This window comes from Trichechus manatus, unplaced genomic scaffold (assembly GCF_000243295.1).
Source record: "Trichechus manatus latirostris isolate Lorelei unplaced genomic scaffold, TriManLat1.0 scaffold00182, whole genome shotgun sequence".
NCBI lineage: Eukaryota > Metazoa > Chordata > Mammalia > Sirenia > Trichechidae > Trichechus > Trichechus manatus.
This window is the reverse complement of record NW_004444118.1, coordinates 658,949-683,856: the sequence shown is the minus strand read 5'-3', so window position 1 is coordinate 683,856 and position 24,908 is coordinate 658,949. Positions and strand designations below refer to the sequence as shown.

General features: G+C 41.6%; 1 protein-coding gene across 1 annotated transcript in view; it reads left to right on the top strand.

The window, feature by feature from the left end:
- ANO2 (anoctamin 2) overlaps nucleotides 1-24,908 on the top strand; it is a 448,737-nt gene that overhangs the window by 403,869 nt on the left and 19,960 nt on the right. The window contains exon 21 of the mRNA XM_012558707.1: nucleotides 5,695-5,840. Within this exon, the coding sequence (XP_012414161.1) occupies nucleotides 5,695-5,840 (146 nt within the window). The remainder of the gene's footprint in view (nucleotides 1-5,694; nucleotides 5,841-24,908) is intronic.

The window sequence follows — 24,908 nt, the reverse complement described above, 5'->3', positions numbered from 1 at the left end:
ACTGTGTCAATCCATCTCATTGACAGTCTTCTTTTTTGCTTTTCCTCCACTTTACCAAGCGTGATGTCTTCCTCCAGGCACTGGTCCCTCTTAATTACATGTCCAAAGTATGTGAGGTGAAATCTTGCCATCCTTGCTTCTAAGGAGCATTCTGGCTGTACTTCTTCAATACAGATTTGTTCGTTCTCCTGTCCCTACTCCTACTCAAGGCAATACCAGGTCACATCCCTAAATAGCTGCAAAACACCCCTAAACACAGCTAGTAAGATTTTATAAACCTTCTGCTTCCTTTTCATAAATGTGATAAATATTGCATTTGAAGACATATAACAGTTTCTCTTTAAAGCCATCACAGTCAAAGGAGATCTGTGTTCTCCTTCAATAAGGCAGAATTTGACCGTGAATCAGAAGTTTAAGGAACAAATTTGAACATTGTCAGGTGTCAAGAAAAGGAATACATAGCTCAGGGATTGAGCTTCTTTGGCTGGGTGAGGGCTTGGTCCTGCCTTCTGTAATGCATCTAGAAGTGTTTCGAGCCTAGGTCTGTAGGGAACTGCCTGGGACCCAGACTCCTGCAGCAGGACAGCCCCAGGTGTGACAGACAATCCTCATGTTCTTGGTGTGAGCCCATGGGGCACAGGCAGAGTCAAAGCTCTGAGCCTTCCAGGGAGAGTTTCTGAGACTTGTCATTAAAAAGGGAGGGAAAGATAGCAGATGAAAAGGACAAGGGGTAACATCAAAGGAGTTATTTTAACAAGTGAGTGCCTCATACGGTCAGAATCATAATCTGAAGTTTTCCAAACGGCCCATCTGTATGTTATGCAATGCACGGGATTCCTGTTAAATCCTGGTCTAGGAGAATTTTCTTTATTATTAATTTTTTTAATGGTCACTGAGATCTCCACGAGGGAAACTTCTGGGAATGAGGGGTTCATAAGCATTATTTGTGGATTTTTTTTTCCCCTCATCTTTTTTCTACCCAGCCACAGCATATCACACTGTTGACCACAAGGACCTGAAGCTCCTTCTTCCCTTGCTTTCTTGGCACACAGTATCGCTGTTGGCCTTCTGTTCCTATGACTGCTCCTTCCTTGTCCTTTGAGGGCTCCTTTCCTTCTATTTGTCACTGAGTCGACTCTGACTCATGGAGACCCCATATGTGTCAGAGTAGAACTGTGCTCCATAGGGTTTTCAATGGTTGATTTTTCAAAAGTACATCACCAGGCCTCAAGGTATCTCTGAGTGGACTCAAACCTCCAATCTTTTGGTTAGTAGCCAAGCGCATTAACCATTTGCATCACCTAGAGACCATTTCCCTCTACCCTATCCCTTAACTATCAATATTCATCAGAGCTCCTTCCTGATCCTCTGTTCTATGCAGTATCCTAGGTGATGTTGTTGGTTGCCAGGGCTTCATTTGCTGTCATGATAATGACTCTTAGATCTCTATCTCCAGCCCAGGCCTGTTTTCAGCGCTCTAGACACATATACACAACTGCCTACTACACATCTCTACTTATTGTCTCATAGGCTCTTCCACCTCAACGTGTCCAAAACTTCTCCTACTCTTCCTCATCACTAAAATTGTTTCTTATCTAGTGATTCCTATCTTAGAAAACCATACACATGCCCAAAGACTCTGGGAAGCATCCTTGATCCTTTATTCTCCTTCACCTGCCATTTACAGTCCACTTCTGTCTTCTTAATTCTACCTCCTGAGCATATCACAAATACATCTCTTAATGTCCACTACTATGACCTTAGACTCTGCTACCATCATTTCTTCTGAGCCACTGAATAATAAGGCTTACAAAGACTCCGATGCCATGAGCTTACTCGACCTCTCAAGTCTTGTCTTTCTTCATTTTCTCTCTGGTACCTAGCCACAGTTATTATATATATATAAAATAATGCTCCAAGCATTTTGAACTCCTTCGGTCCTTTGTATGAGCAATTCTCACATTTGCCTTTGGCTGTTGCACAAATGGTTCCCTTTGCCTACAACACTCCTTCACCTTTCACTCCACTCTTCATCTTTCCTGATCATTTATTTTGGCTTACACATGTCTTCCTGAGAAAGAACTTCTACCTTAGGCCAGGTTAGGTTTTTCTGTTTTCTGTTCTCATAATTACTGAAACTTCTCCCATCATAACATTCATTACACATTGTTCATAACACTTGTTTTAGTGCCCACTTTCCCAGTTAGACTACATCATCAAACATATCAGTCACAATTATTTTTTCCTGGAGTCAGCCTCCTAGGACCCCTTTATTCTCCTGTTCCAACAAGAACTGTTTGTTCACTAGCCTTCTATACGTCTACCTAGCTGAGTTAGATTCAACATCTCCTGTTTCGATTGGATTTCCTGTTTGCTGGATTCCATATTATTTCTTTCTTGATTTATATCCTTGGTTGGTGATATTCATCCTCCAGGAACTTCCTGAGAATGGATGCATAGAAGGCTAACTTTTGTGAAATCTTGCATATTTGAAAATGTCTTTATTCTGTCTTCACACTTGATGTATACTTTGACTGGGTATAGGATTCTGTGCTGAAATTATTTGTCCTCTGAGTGTTAAATACATTGCTACAGGGTACTCTACTGTTAAGGGCTGATATAGAGACTTCCAGTATCTTTTTGATTCCCGGTAATTTGTAGAGGATCTATGGTTTCCCCTTTGAATCTGGAAGGTTTTAGAACCCTTTCATTATTCTAAGAGTTCAGAAATTTCATGGTGATGTATTTTGGTGGAGGTCTTTTTCTCATCATTATGTTGAATGGGTCCTTCCAATCAGAAAATGCATGTCTTTCACTTCTGGGACATTTTTTTTTCTTTCTTTTCTTCTTCTTCTTTTTTAAAAAAAATTTCCTCCCCTCTATTTACCTGTCCTCTCTTTTTGATTAAGTGTTGGAGTTCCTGGATTGCTCTCCTAATGTTCTTATCTTTGCTTTTCTATTGTCCATTTCTTTGTCTTTTGTTCTATTTGGTGTGTGTGTGGAGGGGAGAAAGTTATTGACTTTATCTTCCTGTCAGTTTACTGAATTTATCTCAGATCTTTAGTTTCCTTAGTTCATTTGATCCTCAGAATAAGCTTTTTGATCCTACCAGAGTTGGGAAGTGTACCCACCTGTGCAGCATGGATCGACAGAGACATTAGGGTCTGCTGTTCCTAAAGACAGCTTTGACCAATCACTACTCCTCTACATTTGGGGATACCTGGTGTGTTTCTGGAAACCCTGGTGGCATAGTGTTTAAGTGCTATGGCTGCTAACCAAAAGGTCAGCAGTTCGAATCCAGCCAGTGCTTCTTGGAAATGCTATGGGGCAGTTCTACTCTGTCCTATAGGGTCACTATGAGTCAGAATCAACTCGATGGCATTGGGTTTGGTTTGTTTCTGGTTTGGTGTGTTTCTAATTCCTGACCCTTTCTGAGGTTTTGCCCCATAATTTAGCTGGCTTCTCACCACCATCTTCCACTGTAGACACTTGGCATTCAGCCAACACAGCTTTGCTAACTCCTTCATCCACTGTCCGTCTTCCAAGTTATTCATTAACATCTCTCATTCACTACTGTCTTCATAACTATTTTTTTAACCTGTGGTTTCATCTATTTTTTATCCCTTCACTGTCATTTTAATGACATATATATGAAAGGTATATATGAATGTGTTCAACTATCCATGTTTAATTCAAACTGCTAATCTTTACTGAGGATTCGACCAAGTAGTCTGATTACTAGTACCTGGAGGTAAAGTTTCAGTCTGAGTTCTGGTTCTAGACTTTCCCTCCTTTCTTCTCACTCTCCTTCCCTCTTTCCCTTCCTTTTCTCTCTTTTATTTTTGTCTTCTGTCTCCTTCTGTCCTGACCCACTGTATACTTGTTGGGTTTCAGTCGGCCCATACTACCTTACTTGAGAATTTTTAGGCATTGTCTAGTTTTTCTCAGTTTCTGATTATCACGTAATCATTGCTTGAAATTTTATTATGAAAATTTTGTTACTGCTGCGTCTATGGATCTCTTAACTCATTTTGTTAAATCCTCCTTTGATGCTGATGATGATAGAGACAGTGATAGATGTATTTATTGAGTTCTTACCATATACCATGCCCTAAATTTAACATGTTATATAGATCATCTCCTTTTAGCTAGTTGAAGCACTTGACTACTGACCAAAAGGTTGGTGGTTCAAACTCACCCAGAGGTACCTCAGAAGAAAAGCCTGGTGATCTGCTTCCAAAAGGTCACAACCTTGAAAACCCTGTGGAATGCAGTTCTACTGTGAAATACATGGGGTCTCCATGAGCTGGAATTGACTCAATGGCAACTGGTTTTTTTGGTTTGATGGGCTAATTTGAGTCACTGAGTGGTGTAAACACACTTGGCTACTAACAGATGTTGGAGGTTAGAGTCTACCCAGTGGTGCCTGAGAACAAAGGTGTGACCATATGCTTCTGAAAAATCAGCCACTGAAAAGCCACTGTGCTCCACAGAGCACAGTTTACTCTGACACACATGGGGTTGCCATGAGTTGGAATCAACTCGATGATGAGTAGTTTTATACAGGCTAGTTAATATTTATTTTCTCATTTTATAAATAAGAAAACTTAAGCTAACAGAGTTTTAAAACTTGCCCAAGAAAACACAGCTGGAGAATTATGGAACTGTGTTTTAAACAACTATCTTCTGACACTAAAGATTAGACTTTCATCCACTACACTGTACTACATTCTCCTGATGGCAAATGCTACTAGACAGAACGCTGATCAGAACATTATTTTGAATCAGTATATTTCCACTGCCAGGAAGTACTTTCTAACAATAGACTGAGGTGCCTGATGATATTGGTAGTGCTTCACTGGAAATATCTATGTAGGGGTTGGATGATCTTGTGTCAGGAATGTGGTGGAGCGTGGTCTTCAAAATCCCTTTGAGTTCTTTGAGCCTATGATTCTGACTGCTCTGCAGTTCATTCTCTTCCCAGCTGTTTCCTAGAAACCATCTCTTCAATGAGCAGAGTTGACACCTTGCTTCTTCACCTGTTTTCATTGTGCATATATTTTAGCATTTAATATTAAAAATAATAAGTATTTGAATAATTATTGTGTTCAGGTACTGTGCTAAAGACTGTATAAACATTATTTCACTTAATCCTCATGCAAAACCCAAGAAACTGGGCCATTATTATCTTATTCTGAACCAAGAAATTCCTGAATGTGGTGGACAAGATTTACATTGGCTTTAACTAGAAAGATGATGTTATTTATGTTATTAAGACCTGAGAATGTTTGACCTGAGAGAACTGGAAAGAGAGCATCTCTCCACTGCTTTCTGACACTCTCTCCCCTCCCCATGAAGGGGATGGCTGGATCATCTGTTAGACTATAGGACTAGCTCCATCTCAGCATTTGATGGGAAAGGCCAACTCTGTTGTTGCTTATCAAACACTGGGAAGAATTCTAAGTTTCTTTGGGTTTGAAGAAAGCTGCTCCTTTGTTGGGTGGGGCCTTTCGTTATCCTGATGAAGGAACTCTTGGGTTGTCTCTAGGAGAAAAGTAATCTTTTAGTGGTTTCTCTATCTATCCTTGGATCAGAGATGGCTTTAGGGTTAAAAACTTCGTTTTCCTCATTTCTGTCTGCAGAACTAACCCTGTCCTCCAGAATCTTTTGGTGACTGGTTCATTTCTCTTCCAGGAAGTTAAAGAAACTCTTTCGGAAGCTGAAAGATGAGACAGAACCTGAAGAAACTGACTCTGCCCACTCAAAACATCCAGAGCAGTGGGACCTAGACTACAGCTTGGAACCTTACACTGGACTCACTCCAGAGTACATGGAAATGAGTAAGAGCCATGATCTTTTCTTCCACTGGGGGCAAGTTCAGACAAGGGGTCTGTGTGTGTGTACACATATGTGTGTGGAGCAGCAGCTGGGACAAATTACTGGGGCAGCCTTTGCTTCTTCTTAAGTTTCAAGGCTTCACATAGTTCCCTTCAATGCCACATGACCTACTGAACGGGGAGGGGCAGAAAGAACCCTGGAATGAGAGCCAGAAGCATCTTAACCACCAACTTGATGCATGATACTAGGATTATGCTCTCTAATCCCTGGACCTCCTCTCCTCATCTGTGAAATCAGAAGTTTGGTCTCTCTCGTCACTTCCCATGGTTTTCATCATTAATAAAGCTGAATGGCAAATAGCAAAATCTAAAATTTAAGAATACAGTTTCCATGGATGAAGAGTAAAGTAGTACTATGACACTTGGGTCAAGGATATATACGTCTTTGACATGGGGAATGGAGGAGATTCCTCACTCTGATCAGGTAGGGCTGGGTAAGATGTCAGCTCTTCTCCAAAAAAAATTGGGATGCTCTATGTAAGGGGAGCCCTGGTGGTGCAATGGTTAAGCGTTCGTCTGCTAATCGAAAGGTCAGCAGTTTGAATCACCAGCCGCTCCTTGAAAACCCTGCGGGGCAGTTCTACTCTGTTCTGTAGTGTCGCTGTGAATCGGAATCAACTTGATGGCAATGGGTTTGGTTTGGTTTTTTTATGTAGGGGGTGAGAGGAAAGGCTTTAGTTAAAGAGCTTCCAGTTGTTCTTGGATAAGACTGAAGGCAGGAGTGCATGTCAGTACAGGCTGCTAGAACATAATCACTTTAGATGTAGCTTGGAATCCACATCTTGGACCCTCCATTATGGGAAGTGTCCCAGCTTACACCAGCTGTCTTTGAGCTCTTGGCTACTTGTGAACAACCTTGATCTTATTTTTCGATGGATGTTTTAGAAGCATATTTTCAAGATTTGGGACTAATGAATTAAAAGCATAGGGTAACATAGACCAAGACAATCCATTGCTGTTGAGTCAATTTCAACTCATAGCTACCATATAGGACAGAGTAGAACTGCCCCCATAGAGTTTCCAAGGCTGTACATCTCTATGGAAGCAGATTGCCACATTTTTCTCCTTCAGAGCAGTTGGTGGGTTCAAACCACCGATCTTTCAGTTAGCAGCTGAGTGCTTAACCACTGTGCCACCAGGGCTCCTCACCAAACAGCCAGATATATATCATCTAAACCTTTACTCAATCCAGAGATCATGGAGAAACATCCAGCAGATCCAGTAAAAGAATCACTGAATACTTATTTCAATACTTAATGTCTTTGAACCTATGATTGCATTTGCATAATGGCCTCTACCCACTTTGATTAATCACTTTTAATAGGGGGTCACCCTTGCCTCTTTATGCACCAGGTTCATCACTTGTTCTTTCTGATAGATGTTTATTTATCCTATTCTATTTATAGAAGGTGTGTATGTATGCTAGGGATGAAAAGATGGGCAGGGTCTAGATTAGATGGCCACAGAAGGTCTGATATAGTCCTGATGTATCTAAAATTCTAGAAAAAGCCTGAGCTTCGTAATCTAAATAAACTCACCAGAGAAGAAACAATCATTATGTCTGTTGCAGGACTAATAGGCACAGAAAATATCAAGACCCTGTTTATGGAAATACATAGCTCTCTTAAATCTTTCACCTTCAGCTAAGTGCTACCTCTAATCCGTCTTCAATGCTGAGCCAGATATTTACTTCAGAGGCGATTTCTCATATTTCAAATGCCTTTCTACATCTGCCATCCTCTCCACTCAGAAAGAAAGAAATTGCTGCCAGAGATTGAGGCTTTTATTTGGGAAGGGGTTTACATTTTCTTATTTTCCTTGAGCTCTGTCTTTCTCCATTCGCCTCCAGCCCCAGTCCCCCATCTCTTCTGCCTAGTTACCTGTAGGTTTTACATGCCTGCTTGCCTCGCTGGCTGGCTAGCTGACTATTTCAAAGCTTCCTCTTTGGAGTGATTAAGAGCTGAGACCTTTGAGCCATACTCCTGGGTTCCAAACCCTGGCTTTTTACCAACTAACTAGATAACATTGGGTAAGTGGCTAGCCTTTGAGTTTCTTAAATTGATTAGATGTAAAAAAAAAAAAAAAAAAAGTTAATTCTTATATCTATCACACAGGACTGTTGTATTTAATGAATTAATATCTGTGAGGTGCTTACTACAGTGTCTAGCACACATAAAAGCTATGTTAAGTGTCAAGTGTTGTTACTTCTCTTAATGGTCTGGAGGCCATAGGAAAGCAGAGTATAGAGAAATCTGCTCCACCGTGTCAGCTGTCCTGTGTGTTCAATAGACACCCACTATAAGCCACACTTGGGCACTTATTAAGTAATGAGAGGAAAGAAAGAAAGAAGGAAGGAAGAAAGAGAAAGAAAGAAAGAAAGAAAAAAGAACTAGAAGACTTGGTGACTTCTGGAAGAAATTCACACTAAGTTTGTAGACTGTGAAATCCATAGATTAAAACTATGTGTAGGTTGTAAGGGAATAAAACAACTATATAACAGGAAATTTGAAAATAAGGAAAAAGTCTCCCAAAACTTCCCTTTTTCTAGGTCAACTTCTGTTAACATTTTTTGGTATCATTTCTTAGAGCCTTTTGTTGTTATGCATATGATTTTAAGAATAAAGTTGTGACCATACTTACCCATTTGTTGCTCCTTTTTTATTTATCACTATATCCATAAATATTTCTAAGTTATTAAGTGATATTGGAAATGAATAGCTGCATAATAGTCTCTCTAATAAACATACCATAGTTTATTTACCTATCTTCCAGTAAAGGGCATGGAGGTTTGTTTTCCAATTCTCCCTCTTTTTTAATGCTCTAATATACACTATCTTTGTGCATACGATCTTTTCTACATCCAGAATTATTTCCTTAAGATTCCCACAGGTGTGATCACTAGTTCTAAGGTATAGCCATTGTATAGTCTTGATTCATTTTGCAAAATTGTTTTCCGACAGCATTGGACCAATTTACCTAGCCACAGTCAATGTATGAAAAGACCTTTCAGTGAGTACAAATTATTCAGTATCCTGAAGTCATGTAATGTGAAAGAATTATCGGTGTACGGTGAGCTTAAGAGTCTCAGTCCTGTATGCCTACCCCATTCCACTTTCTTGACCTGAATATTTCTGAGTCATCCTTTAAGACTTAACTTTTCACAGTTACTCCTCTGAGAAGCCTTTGTGCCCCTGTTCCTCCTGAGAGGAATAATTAACCATTTGCTTTTCTGTCCCAGCATTGCATTTGGCACATACATTGATGTTATGATGTGTCTTACTGAATATGGTAATATTGCTCACATATCTTTTCTTCATCAGATTCAGTCTATTAGCTCCTAAAGAGCAGTGAGTAGGGACAATGGCTAATTTATCTTCATATCCTCCAAGGCCTAGTACATTTCTTGGCATATAAGAGGTACTCAGTACATGTGAACTAAACAAGGAGTGAGCAAAGACAGGTGGACTTCCTTTCTTCTTTTTTTTCTTTTATCAAATATTTATTAAGCACCTAGAGGGAGGGAGAAGTTCAAAGACCAGGACATCTCAAAAATTCAGGTTGACATCGATGCAATCTTGTCAGGATAAGGAAGCCTGGATCACACACCTGCTTTCCCAGCTGACTTCCACAGAATCTCACTAACAGAATTCTTTAGGCCATTTTTGCTAAGATGTTCAGTAGTTTGAGAGAAACTATTATATCGTATCTTATATAAATATGAGGACAACATTCTGAGTTAGGTTCCTGTCATTCCTTTTATCTCTGGATTATACTCTTTACCCTTTAAGGGAGTATTTGTCCCCCTGTTGAGGACTGAGCTGCAGAGTAAATTTTGCAAAGGACAACTTCATCAAGCAGTACAGGCTAAGTGTGTTAGGTGTGGGCCCTAGAATTCCACTCTAGGCTTCCAATCCTAACCTTGCTGCGAGCTAGCTGTGTTACTCTGGGCTTGATGTTTAAAGTCAGCCAAGCCCAGTTTCCTCATCTATAAAATGGGTTTGATGGTAATAGCACCTACGTCATAGCATTGTTCTGAGAATGAGGCAATGACTAACGAGTAGTTTAAAAACAGTGCCTGGTAGTGAGTAAACTCTCAATGAGTTTCAGCTGCCATTATTATTGTCAGGAGTCCAATATCTTTCTCTTGAATCTAGAATTTTTTTTTTACTAAGAGCAATTTGAAACCCCCTAGCGGTTCTGCCCATCCCATTGGTGTAGGGTTGGGCAGTATGTATAAAGAATGAGGATATCTGTCTCCAAGGCAAATCTAAGAATCACACTCAGAAGTCTGAGACATAAACACTCTAAGATGTTTGTCCATTCAGAGAACTCTAAGCCCTTAGAGCTCTACTTGACAAGTCTGGAATCTCAAATGGGCTCTTTTTGTCATCTGTTTATCTAAAATCCACATGCTTTTGTTCCTCGGTCATCAAAAAAATAATCACCGCTGTCTTCCAGCCTCAGTATGTCAATTATCTCCCTTGGATACTTACTCTAGCTTCTTAAACACAGACCAAGTTTGGGGCCCCCAGGTCATTAATGTGGGTGATGAGATGAATTTCTTCTGTCATTCACACAGTCAGAGGAAATCTCATTTTTCTTAGTCATGAGCTTATATCCTGTCAAACTACCCTAGCAGACAGGGAGGTGCATAGAGGATTGCATATTTACATATTCATTCATTTAGAGTGAAAACCAGATAATTATTTTGAAGATCCAAGGGCCCTGGTCTCTCCAGGACAATTAGTGGTCATGCATGGGGCAGTCTACCTCAGAGACAAGGCGTTGGAGCCCTTACAGTTGCATCTGAGGTGTCTCATGAAATGTTAAGTTTGAATTCTGGTTTCAGGAGGTACATCCATGAATAGATCCTGTCTTATTCTCCATGACTTCTTTCTGATTTTGGATCAACTATGGCATGATGGTTAAGCATTTGGCCACTAACCAAAAGGTGAGCAGTTCAAATCCACCAGCCACTCCTTGGAAACCCTATGGGGCAGCTCTGCTCTGTCCTGTATGGTTGCTGTGAGTTGGAATCCACTCGATGGCAACTGGTACTGGTGTAACTGTGGAGAGGACTACTCAGGATGATCCTGAGCTCTTTTTATTCATGGCTCTAACTGTTGCCTCTACTAAGAATTTTATTTTATCTTTTTAAATAATATTTTATTGTATTTTTGGTGAAAGTATACACAGCAAAAAAGGTTCCCATTCAACAATTTCTAAACATATTGTTCAGTGACATTGGTTACAGTCTTCACATTGCATCAATATTGTTATTATTTCTGTTCTAGTTGTTCAGTTTCGAAAAACCTAGTCTCTCTACCCCTCTACTTTCTCATCTTTGCTTTAGAGTGATTGTTGACCATTTGTTCTCATATAGATGGTTTTTTTTTTTTTAATAATATTTTATTGTGTTTTTGGTGAAAGTTTACATAGCAGAATAGGTTCCCATTCAACAATTTCTACACAAATTTTTCAGTGACATTGGTTACATTCTTCACAATGTGTGAACATTCTAATTATTTCTGTTCTGGTTGTTCCCTTTCCAGTAATCTAGTTTCCCTGCCTACTTACCTTTTTGTCTTTGTTTTAAAGTAATTGTTTACCGTTTGAGTTCATATAGATGATTTTTTAAAGGAGCACAGTACTCATGGGTGATGTTCTTTATTTTATGAGCTAACCTGATATTTAGCTAAAAGGTCACTTCAGGGATAGTTTCGGCTCAAGGTTTAGAAAGTATCTCAGGGCAACAGTCTCGAGGATTCCTCCAGTCTCAACTGGTTCAGTAAGTCTGGATTTTTAAGAATTTGAAGTCCTGTTCCATATTTTTTGCCCTTTCTATCAGGATCCATCTATTGTGGCCCTGATCAGAGTGGTCCCAAGCACTATCTAGTTCTTCTTGTCTCAGGGTAGAGGAGGCTGTGGTTCATGTAGATAATTCATCCTATAGACTAGTTTCTTCTCTGAATCTTGGGTTTCCTTCGTTTTCTTTTTCTTTGGACAAGTAGGGACCAATATCTACTAAGAATTTTAGATTCCTATTTACCAAAAAAATACCAACCCCCTTACTGTTGAGTCAATTTCCACTCATGGTCACTCCATGTGTTTCTGAGTAGAACTGTTCCATAGGGTTTTCTTGGCTGTCGTCTTTATGGAAGTAGATCACCAGGCCTTTTTTCCTGGGTCCTGTTGGGTGGATTCAAATCACCAACCTTCCACTAGTAGCCAAGAGCAAAGTGTTTGTCCCATTTAAGCCCTTATTATTTCTCCTTTGAATTACCATAAATGCATCCTAACTTGTCTCCCTGCTTCCTTTTTCCCGCCTCCTCCCATCATTCCTTCTCAGCTTTTAGAATAACTTTTCTAAAATGCAAACCAGAGTATATTATTTTTTCTACTTAAAATCTACTGACTTCAATGCTACTGACTTCCTTTAAGATGAAGTTCAAACCCATTCAGTGTGGGACAACAGGGCATTCATGACTTGGCCGCTGTTTTGCAGTCCCCCCACAATTCCACGCCTGTAAGTCTGCCTATACTCTCCTATCTGCCTGCAAAACATTCCTGTTGAGTTAAAACATATCTCCTCCTGGGAGCATTTTCTAATTCTCCCATCCTCTGAGCTTTTCTCCTCCTCTCTTCTCCCATAATACCCTGGGCTGTGTCTAAAATCTGACTGCTTTGGAGCAACAATGGTGTCTTGTTCCTCTCTCCAGTTAAATGCTTAGTACAGTTCCCAGCACATGTTAGGAGCTCTAGAAAATATTTCTTGAATGGATGGCTCTTTAACTCTCCTTTAATTCTCCCAGTGGAAAAATGGAGACCTCAGTTCTTTTTATCCCCTGATATCTGGGCCTCCCTCTTCACCATGGTTGTACTTATATATTTCTTTCTAAGCAGCAATTTTCACCTCCCAAGACCAAATTGAACCATGTTTATTATCAGGGTTTCCCTGAAAGAAAAGTCGCTTCTGGTTTTAATTTACTCCTTTTCCTTCAGGGATCAAGTCGTTAGTAGAAGTGGACTGAGCAGAATGCTCTCCCTCAGACTTGGATTTAACTTCAACTCCAATTTCACATCTTTGCCTCTGCAGCGCCCCCCTCCTGACCATGGCTGAAGGCAATGCTGTGTCAGGACCTGTGCTAGGCACTGGGAACACAGAGGAACAGACATACCCATGCTCTCCAGGAACTCAGGGTCTCATGGCAGAGACAGATGGGCAAACAGTTATAAGAAAGGGACCTCCCTGTCATAGAAAAAATCCACCACACCATGCTTGCCTCAGGGCAGCTAGGTCTCAGCAGCTTCCATTTGTCTGAGCAGTGATGTGTTACAGATAATTGCCCATTTTCCTCTTCTTTTCAGCATGTAATCGCCCACTCACCAAACATCCTTGGGTTTTAGAAACCGCCTACTGATGCAGAACAAACTCTAGACTGGAAACAAGAGGCTCATCTCCCAGCCACCACCTCAGGCTTGTTTTGAGACTTCAGACAAGTCAAGGAAAGGACAGGAAGATAATCCATTACAGGGGAAACATTTCTGAGCTATTCTGCTTGGGGGACAATGGTTCCCTTGAGTATTTTTCTGAGTTCTCTACCACGGTAATGGACTCACCATGCTCCAGATCCCTAGCTGACAAACCCCAGCATCACCTTAATTCACTCTCCTCTCCACTCACCTCCAATCCACGGGTTTTGCAGCATCTATGATTTTTCCTTTGGAACATCTTTGGAAGCTGCTTCTTCCACTCATCCTCTCTGTCTACTACGTTGTTGTTGTTAGCTGCCATTGAGTTGGCCCCTGATTCATGGCAACCCCATGCACAACAGAACAAAATGCTACCCAGTCCTGCACCGTCCCCATGATCGGTACTGATTGGACCATTGTGATTCATAGGGCTTTCATTAGCTGGTTTTCAGTAGTAGAGCACCAGCTTTTCTTCCTAGTTTGTCTTAGTCTGGATGCTCTGCTGAACTCTGTTCAGCATCATAGCAACACACAAGCCTTCACAGACAGATGGGTGGTGGCTGCACATGAGGTGCATGGGGTGGCAATACTACCTGCTGTACCTAGTGTTTATCCTACTACACCCTCATCATAGCCACTCGCAACTTACCACCATCTTGTTGTTGTTGTTAGGTGCCATCGAGTGGGTTCCAACACATAGTGACCCTATGTACAACAGAACGAAACACTGCCCGCTCCTGTGCCATCCTCTTACTACTGCCCAATTTATTCTTTCCGAGATGTAGTATAGTCTTGGTCTGGGTCTAACCACTCTATTGTTCAAACATCTTCAGGGTCTCAATACTCCTTAACAAGGCCTTTATGGGCTGTACTTTCAATTGATTTAACCCCAGGCCCTTTTACAAACTCTGCAGTCTAACCAAAATGAACTGGACCATTTTCCCCACACCCTACATTTTACTCCTTTGAGCTTGACCTTGTGTGTTCCTCTTGCCCTGGAATTCCTTATGCTTTCTCATTCACATGTCCCAACCCAACTCTTGTGCTACCTCCACCCCAAAGCATCCCCCATGTCTTCTTGTATATCCCCCTTCCCCACAGGATTTTATACAAGCTGCCTGGTAAGATAACAGTGCCTGTTGGTACCTAATTTCCTGAGAGGGCATGTTCCCCTTGAATTGCGAGGCCTTGCACGTGCCCATCACAAGAACTCTAAAAACATAGTGGATAAATCTATCAAGCAGTGATTGAATAGATGAAGGCATCAGCTTATCTATCTTTAGCTTTCTCTGATCTAGGCTGAAACAATCTGACTTTCTAGTAATTCTTCCATCAATTCTCATTTATTTATATAGGCTGATAATCCGGTGAGTGGATTATCAAGAGTGGTGCTTATCCTTGTTTTTCTTTCTCTGCCTTCTTCACCTGCCAAGTCTCCCCCTCCTTCTTCCCCTTCATTTAGTCTCCCCTCTCCCCTCCCCCATCCCAGGCCCATTGTGGACTCCTTTCCAGTGAGTAAGCCAGGGAAATAAGAGAAGGCGAAATGTGAGCCCATCCACTCTGCTCGAAGATAGCCGCTCTGGGAAATAGCTTGATGGGAGAGAAGACTGAAGTCCACAGAAAATGTCAAAGCCTCATTGGAAGCAATAGTTTCTGCCATTACCATGGATAAGTAGGACTTGGTGATAGTGAGCATACCGCTACTTTTGATTTCTCTGGACCCCTGTCTCTGAAGGAAAAGCTTCTTCACATGGCTATCTCTTTTATCTCCAGACAACCACCATAGGGCAAGGATGAGCACTGTCTCCCCATCCCTTGTTCCCAAGATATCAGGAGAGACTTGGTGTGAATCCACCTTTGCCTCTAACTAGCTGTGTGACCTTGGGTGAGTCACTTCATCTCTCTGGGCCTCACTTTCTTCCTCATCATTATAGGGAATTGAACCAGGTCACAAGTTTTTCCCCTGCAGTTATACAACCCACTGGCCTCTGGCCATAACCAGTTGTGTAATGTGTCACAGTAATGCATTACTACTAATAAAGTGTTCTTAAAATAAAAGGTAAAAAAGAGTCAATGTCACCTTTACTTTCTCACATTCCTAGATGTTTCTTTGAGTGAGAGAACAAGTGGAGTTTCAACACGTACAAAACCTGGCTACACCAATGGAATTGAGTGGCACACATAATTATTTTTCACTGAATGTCTTGATGAGAAAAAAGAGTTTCAAAGCATTGTGCCAGGTGACCTCCAGGGTCCCTTCCTAGTTCATATATAACAGCTGAACAATGCACCTCAGTGTCAGGAACCCCAGAGGGTGATATGACTTGCCTAAGTCACTCCAAGAGTCTTTAGTGGAACTGAGGCTGAAGCCCCTCTCCAGACCCTTCCACAAGAGGATTTATCAGGACCTATGGGAACTTGTGCTCCAGTAGGGGGATGAGGTTTAACGTGAGGTTTTCTCCTTCCTTCCCAACTGGCCAGACCTTCTCAATTCCAGAAACGAAAGTCCCTTGTCTTGAGCTTTAAACAAAAATGAGAGCAGTGAAACCAAAGCTGCCTGCTCCCTCTGGTGTGCCTGACATGGTGATCCCAGGCCCTGCTCTCAGCTGTCAGCTTCCTTCTAGGTGATCCCCAGGACCACCCATGCAGACAGGAAGTGTGCTGAGCCCGCTCCAAGGTTGTCAGTTGTAATGGTAGGGCAGTCATCAGTGGAAGGGAGGCGGCAGGGAGAGATGTATTATATTTACATTTTTCTAAATTGAGGTGGAACTAGGGCCCAGGGCCTAGCAGGCATGGGGGAGGGGCACAAGGTGAAGGGGAAGCTGGGAGTGGGGGAAAGGCTGGAATTCAGCCTGAGGAGGGGGCTTTGAGGGTAGCCAGCTACTTCTGGGCACAACTGGTGGTGGGGATGGGCTGGCTCCAGACAAAGAGAAACCTGTGAGAGATTAAGCGGAAAAACCTGTGAGGGGAGCAGGACGCTTTCGAGGGAATCTCCAATATCAAACCCTTTTCCTGAAGAGCTTACTAAGAAGGACTTGAAGATTAGTCTCCCCTCCCCCTCTCTGAGGGGAGGAAAGAATGCTGGCCCTCGAGCTCACCAGTACATTAATCATTACTGTCCCTGACCCCAGAAAGGTGCTTCAAAGCTTCTTTGACACAGGCCCCTCACAGCCCAGTAGTGGAGTTTTCCTCAAGGTCTGATGAGAGGAAATTCTTCAGTTGCTTTAAGAATTGCAAGTTAAATTCTCTAGGTCCTTGCAACACTTTGACTTTTCCTACAGAGGAGAATTTGAAATAAAAATTCTATGTAAATAAAAATCATAATCCTATGAGAGGAATTTAGTGACAGGTTGCAAAAGGATCTCTTAATAAAGCTTTATTACCATTTTGTTCAGATAAATAAATGACCCAATTATTTATGTTTTTTACCTGAGGCCAATGGCCTAGGTTGGTGATAGTCACTAAATTGTAATGGGAGCATCATGAGGGCAAGATTTATGTCATTTATTCACAGCACCTAAATCATGAACCAGTTGTGTAGAGTTGATCTCGACTCATGGTGAGGGCCTGGCATACAGCAAATGCTCAATAAATGTTTGCTGAAGAAGGGAGGAAGAAGAATAAAGAATGAATGAGGTAATCCCATAACGAGGACCTTGTAAACAAAGTGATAACTGGAATCTACAGACATTGTCTTTCATCAAAGCTCTCCAGATGTCCTATTCATTTAGCTGGGACAGTCTACCCCACCCCAGGAGGTGCCAGAACTATTTATTTTGAAGGGTTTGTAATTAGATAATACTGTCTTCGTAAGGTAGGAGTCCTGGTGTCACAGTGGTTAAAGCGTTTGACTGCTAACCAAAAAGCTGGTGGTTCTAAACCACTATCAGCTCTTTGGGAGAAAGATGTGGCAGTCTGCTTCTGTAAAGATTTACAGCCTTGGAAACCCTATGGGTTGCTATGAGTCAGAACTGACTCAGTGGCAGTAGGTTTTTGGTATGCTCCTAAGTGTGGGTCTCCTGTGGCAATGCAAATGAATAGATCTGTAAAACTAAAATTATGGATAGTGCAAGCAAAATACACCATGCATTAGTTGGCTATTGCTATGATAATGCTTTATAGTAAATACCCCAACATCTCACTGATTTACAACTGAAACAGAATAAACAGCAATAGAAAGAGCTGGCTCAGGAGATAATTGAGTTCCCAGTCCTGGAAATGATCAAGTAAAAATGGCCACTAGTCAAAGTAGTGTAGAAGGAACTGAGGCTTCAGACCTAGGGATGGCTTCGGCGCCACCTAAGATTTTTTCAATGCCGATATTCTTTGGTCATTGTTATAGATTGAATTGTGTTCCCCAAAAATATGTTTTGTAATTCCTAACTTCTATGCCTGTGGTTTGGAACACTGGTGGCACAGTGGTTAAAGAGCTCAGCTACTGATCAAAAGGTCAGCAGTTTGAATCCACCAGACACTCCTTGGTAACTCTATGGGGCGGTTCTACTCTATCCTATAGGGTCACTATGAGTTGGAATCAACTCAATGGCAATGGGTTTAGATTTTGTTTTACACCTTTGATTATAATTCCACTTGGGAATGGGTTGTCTTTGTTATCTTAATGAGGCAGGATTAGTGTAGATGGGTCTTGAGAAAGTCAATTTTGAGACATAGAAGAGATTAAACAAGCAAGCGAGTTGGTAGAGATGGGGGAAGAGAGATGTCAAGATGTCAAGCCACATGAAGATTGCCCAGAAGCAGAAGAAGCCCAGAAGAGACAAGGACCTTCCTCCAGAGCTGACAGAGAGAGAAAGTCTTCCTCTAGAGCTGTACCCTGAATTTGGACTTCTAGTCTCCTAACCTGTGAGAAAATAAATTTCTGTTTGTTAAAATCACCCACTTGCGGTATCTTTGTTATAGCAGCACTAGATGACTAAGACAGTCATGGAAGACATTACCACACTAGGTAATTTCCAAACTTACCAAAAAGGCTAGATGTATAAAACTCATCCCAAGGGTGTCTTAGTTGTAAGTGATGAAATATTAAAAAATGTCTGCAAAACCATCAGCATTGAAGGCTGCATATTCTGTCCCAGTGAACTCCAAGCATGTGAGCTACAAGCTGATAGCCCAAAGAACCAGGAAATTCCTTTTCCTGAGCCATCCTGTTTATACAAACTGAGTCATCTCCCTGAATAATCAGGCACCTACCTTTTCCAAAAGGCATTTAAACACAGTTCAGGCTGCATCCAGGGCCTCTTTCCAGTATTTCTGGGAAATAAGGTGAATTTAGATCATTTCTCTTCTTTTGCTTCTGAGACATACATTGCTTGGCATTACCCATACTAGAGGCCATCCTCCTATAAATACTGAAGAAAAAAGCCAAAAGTATATCTGGATGCTACACCCTGCAGTGTACTAGAAGGCTCCTGACATCCAGGAGACACCTAGTCAATGCTTGAGAAATGAATAAATGAATAGATGAAGGATAGTCTTTTAGTTTAAAATTTGCTAAGAATTACATCACTTACCCATTTCTATTCTTATTCCAACAGCTAGGATGCTCAGAGTAAACTTTGATACCTAATCATAGGCACTTTATGGATCCGAGTTTGCATATTTGTTTCTTCCTCCTTTCTGTGCTCTTTATCCTCCCCCTCTCCATTTTTATTGCATAAACCTAATTGTATTTTCTTTTTTTTTTTTTTGACCTTTTCCCAGCCTTTTGGGAAAAGGTAGGAGTAAAGGAATAAAGTAAACAAAGGTCCTTGGTAATGATTTGTTGATTGGGAACATCTTTCCAATCATGGCTAGTCTCATTGCCTTTCTACCTCACTGTCTGCATTACCAGAGCTCAAATGGGTGGATTAGAGGATGGATGGATGAAAAAATGGATGGATAAATAACTGGCCTTCACTTTCCATCTCCCAGGTGGATAAAGTAAACAAGAGTGAGTGAGCCAGGTCATTCATTTATTCATTCAGTAAACATTTACTGGGAATTCTCCAGGCTGTTCCCTGCATTTAGGAAGTGAATCAGTAGCTCTCACCAATTCTAGTCTCTCTAGTTTTAAGAGGCCAATCTAGGTCCACTGATGCAAGACTTTTGAGGAGGCGCAAATGCGGGCCAGACAGAAGCAATGACCCAGAAAACAACAGGGACAACTGTGGTGTGCCAGCCACAGAGGACTTGTGGATGTGAATGAAGGCACTTCGGAGAGTAAATGCATCTATACAAACTCCAGATGATATGGTATCAGTATGAGTTAGTTCTCTGACAAGAAGATTGGTGACCAGGTTGGAGAAGATCCAATAAAGGAAACCTCAGATGTGTGAGGGCAGCTAGGGCAGGGGAAGGAACACTGTTGCAGTAAGGGCTGACTACTTTTTTGTGTGGTGAAAGGACGCTGAACTTGGGTGGCATTGGTACCTACCTTTGCTTCCCAGCTTCATCAATTATTAGCTGTGTGACTCTGGGAAAGTCATTTCACCTCTCTAAGACTCAGTTTTCTCTCCTGCAAAATGGATATAATAACACATATTGGTGAAGATTATTGTAGGAAAACAGAGAGCATGGTGCCTGGATATGGTTGATGTTTATGAAATGTCAAGTGAAGCTCTGTGACCTCTGAGCATTTGGGGTTTTACTCAGGGGATGTGGAAAGGGAACAATAGGAAGATCTTTCCTGGAGACCATAGTGTCCAGGCTTTAAGCCTCCCTGTGGCTGCGAATCACATTCTCCTGCCCTTTTCTGTTGGCCATCAGCAGGGCTCATCTCTGAAGGCTTTCATGACTGAGGTCTCTGCTCCAAAGGCAGAGAATAGGGCTGATTACAGACTGGTTTGTATCACACTATCAACCCGAGATCCACTATTATCAGTAGAGTTTGAGTACTTAGAGTAGCCAGACTCTCAAGAGGTCTTTGGTCCTTCTCCCTACATCTGAAGAAAGTAAAATTTTATGATTGATGTGGATGGGGAAAAAGTGGGGACAGAGCCTTCTTAATCACAAAGAAACAAAGAAAATTAAGAGCCAAATGTGCCTTGCTCATTTGTGTTTCATTGATTTGCAAGAAGTAAACTCCTAATGCTTTAGCTGTTACTTCAAGCCTGTGCCTTCCTGTTATGACTTCCCAGGGTTTCTGAATTGAGCTCAGCCATTGTATAAACCCCAGGTGACTCCATGCAGATTGAAAGGGAATTCCACTCATTGTCTTTATTTTCTAAGTGTTTGTTTGTGCGTTTGGGTCAGTGGATTTTCAGGAAAGATCTTAACTATCAACCATATAATAAGCTTTCATTTACCTCTTTTACTTGTACTTCAAGTCAAATGCTCTTTTATCCATTTTTCAAGTCAAGCCCAGTGGGCGACACCTCTATGAAGCCTGCACAGGTCCACTGGTGAGAGTGAGTTACTCCTGCTCCAGTGCTCTTTAGCACTCCGTTAATGCCGCCATTAAGTTCTAATTATGTGACACTGCCATGTTTTTTTACATGTTCATCTTCCCCTCTGAACTCTGAGCTCTTTAAAGAATGATGCAGTAATCCATTCATCTTTGTTCCCTAGCAATGAACATGGTGCTCAGTATATAGAATGTGCACAGTAAATGCTTTATGAATGAATGAATGAATGATGAATGATGGACATGAGGACCCTCTTATACTTCTGTCAAGCCTTCTACTGTTGTCTTAAGCTACAGAGGCCCATGCTGAGGATCCAGCTCATGCCCTTTCTTCTCACTATCTTATCCTGTTTACATGATCAATCAACACATTGTTTTATTACTCCAAGCACTCTCTTGACTGTGCTGAGATTCCCTTGCCTGTAGGAAAAGGATATCACCGGGCAGAGCCTTGAAATATGGGCTAATAAAATAAACAGCAATGACCTTCCCTTGCTGCGTTTTGACATAAGTGTTTGTATTAATGGATTGCTTCTAGTTGACTCTTTTCAATAACTGTTTTTTGAGTGACAGAAGACAAGTTCACACCAATGTGGCCCTCAATTACTCCTTTGCATTGCTTACCCATGGCTCATGAAGGCAGGATTCTTAAGCCCCTGGTTTTCAATCCCTTTCAGCAGACTATGTTGCTTTTATTAAACTACCAAAACCAGTTGCCATCATGGTGGTTCAGAGTAGGACCGGGCTTTATAGGGTTTTCAGTGGCTAATTTTTCAGAAGTAGATTGCCAGGCCTTTCTCCTGAGGTGTATCTGAGTGGACTCGAACCTCCAATCTTTTAGTTAGCACCAAGCAAGTTAATAGTTTGCACCACCCAGGGACTATTAAACTATAGAAAGCTAAAAAAGAAAAAAAAAAAAAAGGGCAATCATTTACATTGGAATTAGACTCTCCGACTATTTTTACTCCAACTTTCTTGGAAGTCTTCTGTGCAAATTACAGCAATGAAAACTGCTACTTGGAGGTGTTAATACTTCATGTCCCAGCCTGTCCTCACCATCATTAAGTACAATGCTTTCTATTTGCCCATTTTAGTTTTCCCCTGTTTTTATGTTTGTTTCTGTTTTGGTTTTACAGTTGGTGAAAATAAGTATGTATTTATTAAACAGATAACCTTTGAGCATCTTTGAGCATGTGTTAGGTACCATACAAGATAGCGAGGACTCAGAAAAGAATCATATATAGTCACTGGTCTTAAGGGACTTATGGTCTAGGGAACAAGTGAAATAAACAAAGACTAGAGTGACATTTGCAAGGCATTATGGGAGTGAGGAGGAGAGATGCCTGTAGCACCCAATTTGGCCTGGGCAAGATGGTGGGGTGGAGGAGGGTGGAGGAAAGATTTCCTGAGAAGGTTAGGTTTGAGTTGAGCCTGAAAGATAAGTAATAATTTGCTCAGCAGACAAGAAGAGAAGGGAAATTATAGACAACAATTTTATGTTCAGGGCTCAGAAATTTGAACAAAAGTATGGTGAGTCTGGGAATGTACAAATGGGTTTGGAATGGTTGGAAAACAGGAAAACTTGAGATCCAAACATAAAACCAACCAAACAAACAAACCTGTTGCCATCGAGTTGATTCTGACTCACAGCGACCCTATAGGACAGAGTAGAACTGCCCCACAGGGTTTCCAAGGAGCGGCTGCTGGATTTGAACTGCTTACCTTTTGGTTAGCAGCCAAACACTTCGCCAGCTAAATATTAGCCCTGAGCACAGAGCGTGGGATCAGATAATCACAAAATAAGCTAGGATCAGATCATAAAGAGCCTTGAATGCCAGGCCAAGGATCTGGGATTTTTTGTGTGTGTGGGTGGGTGGGTTGTGGGGGGGCATGGGGAGGGTTATAATTTCACTAAATAATTTTAGATAAATGAATGAAAAATAAGAGTTGTATCCATCGAGAGCTTTCCCATCCATCCTGACCCGTCCGTTCTGTTCTCCCTGATATACTTTTTTTCTTCTCTAAGCAGATTGCCCTGGAAAATCCTTATGGGATGCCATCTTGTTTAGTTTAACCCACCCCTCTTTGTTGTTTTAACCTGAGCCCAGGTAATTAGGCCCATGATTTAATTGTCTCCAGCATTAGACAGCGTTGGGCTGGTGGCTATTTTAAAGGGACCCTCAGGGCTGGAGAGCGAGAAGCGAATGGTGTTTGTGTCTAGGATTATTTCCAGTATTTGTACCTCTAGGTTGGCATTTCTGGAGCATTGGCGGCAGGCTTTGAAAGATTTAGTTAAAAATCAGCTTATGGATTCCTCCCTAATTGACTTGGCCAGGTTTAATCTGTTACTGGTCAAGGCAAGCTGGCTTCTATTATGTAGCGCGCTGAGGATTTCCGGTGTTGTTCTTATACTAATAGAGGCTTGTTGTTTTTAGAAATCTTGGTGTTGGTGAAGGCCAGGCTCACTATGAAGCAAGCTCCAAAGGACTTCCATCTGATACAGCATTAAAGACCTTTAACTGAAAAGAGAAGTCTTGTATTTGGCATTTGCATACTAGAGGGTTATGGTTTTGTTAGCAAAGCTTCCTATTTGGTTCTGCCTCTTTGGGTTGATCCCTGGGAATGCTCAGGGTGCCCAGTCCAAGCAAGCAACACCTGCAGCAATGGAGCATCTGCAGAGAGTGGCTTCTCTTTGTCTAGTGTAACCAGAAGTGACAGCAGAGGTGGCGATAGGAGTGTCCTGTCACTCCAGGCTTAGCATGGCAAGAGAGAAAGAGAAGAGACCTTTTGTTATGGGGTCAGAACAATTTATGGGAACTATTACAGAGTGTCAAGCCAGCACTGGAAAAGGGACAAAAAAGAGCTTGTTTCTGGCGAGTTTGTGAAGGTAAAAGAGCAAACCATCAGGCCAACCCTAGAGGGGAAGCATTCATGTCCGTCTCTGGAGTTCATGGACAGAGAGAAGAGTAAATGGAAAGTCACATTTTCTCTGTAATTCTGGAAGGACATTGGATTTCCAAGTGCCATTTCCATGAGTGAGGTGAGGGCATGTTGTATTCATTTGCAATCACTCAGAAGGAGACTACCCTTTTCTCTCCCTCATTGGTCTCCTTGACAAACCCTTGCTGGGACTTTGGGGAGTTTACACAGCTCTTCTAGGAGAAGTCACTTGTGATAGAAGAACATTTGCCCAGTAGAGCTGTGCTCATTAGAACTAAGAAGACCAACTTAGAACTCCGCAAATAAAGATGCATTCATATGTATACCTCAATACAGACATCATGTTACAGGTTTTATAAAACTTTTCTAACATCTGTTTTGCTTTCCTTGTTAATTCCCCATCCTTCCCCATCCCTACTCCATTCCCCTACCCCAGCGTGCAGAGTGAATTCCTCAGTAAAAAATGCTTATAAACTCTGCCTTTTAAGCTGGCTTCCAGAGATTGTTTTTGAAGATTTCTTCCTTCCCTACCCGTTCCTTTCAGCCAGCTAGTCAGCAGGCCATTCCAAGGGTTCAACCTTGACAGATCTCTGCCTTCAGGTGCAAGTGTTTTGCCATCACCTGGCACCTTCCAGTCTCCTAGGGCCTGCTGCGAGTCCATTGGGCATCAGAGATGATGGCACTGAACAGGGTTGGATCAGCAAAAGCAGTGACCCACAACTGTGGGCCTAAGCAAACTGCCAATCTAAAGCAGTTGTGCTGGGTAAAGTTCCATACATGTTCTCTTTCTTGAAACTTCTGCAGTTAGACTTATCCCTCTGAGAAAATTTATTTACGTATAGTTCTGACCACGCCCCCTCCACTTTGTTTTTTTCATTCTTTACTTGAATATCCTAGAATCTTGAAGTTTGTCCAAGAGAGTGAAAATCTCTGTATTACAGCAAATCAGACCTAAAGGGAATTTAAACCAGGCCCTTCAGTTTTTCAGCCAGGATGCTGATACCCATTGAAACAAAGAGAATTGCCTCAGGGCATACAGCTAGTTAGAAACATATTCAGAGCTAGAAGTCAAGTCTCCTCTCATTCAGTGCTTAAACCCGATTCTCTTTTTCATTTAAATGTGTGTCTGTTTAGAATGTAAGGATATGAGATATTGGTAGTTCAATTAGAGTTCTGCATTCCATGTGGGAGACCTGGGT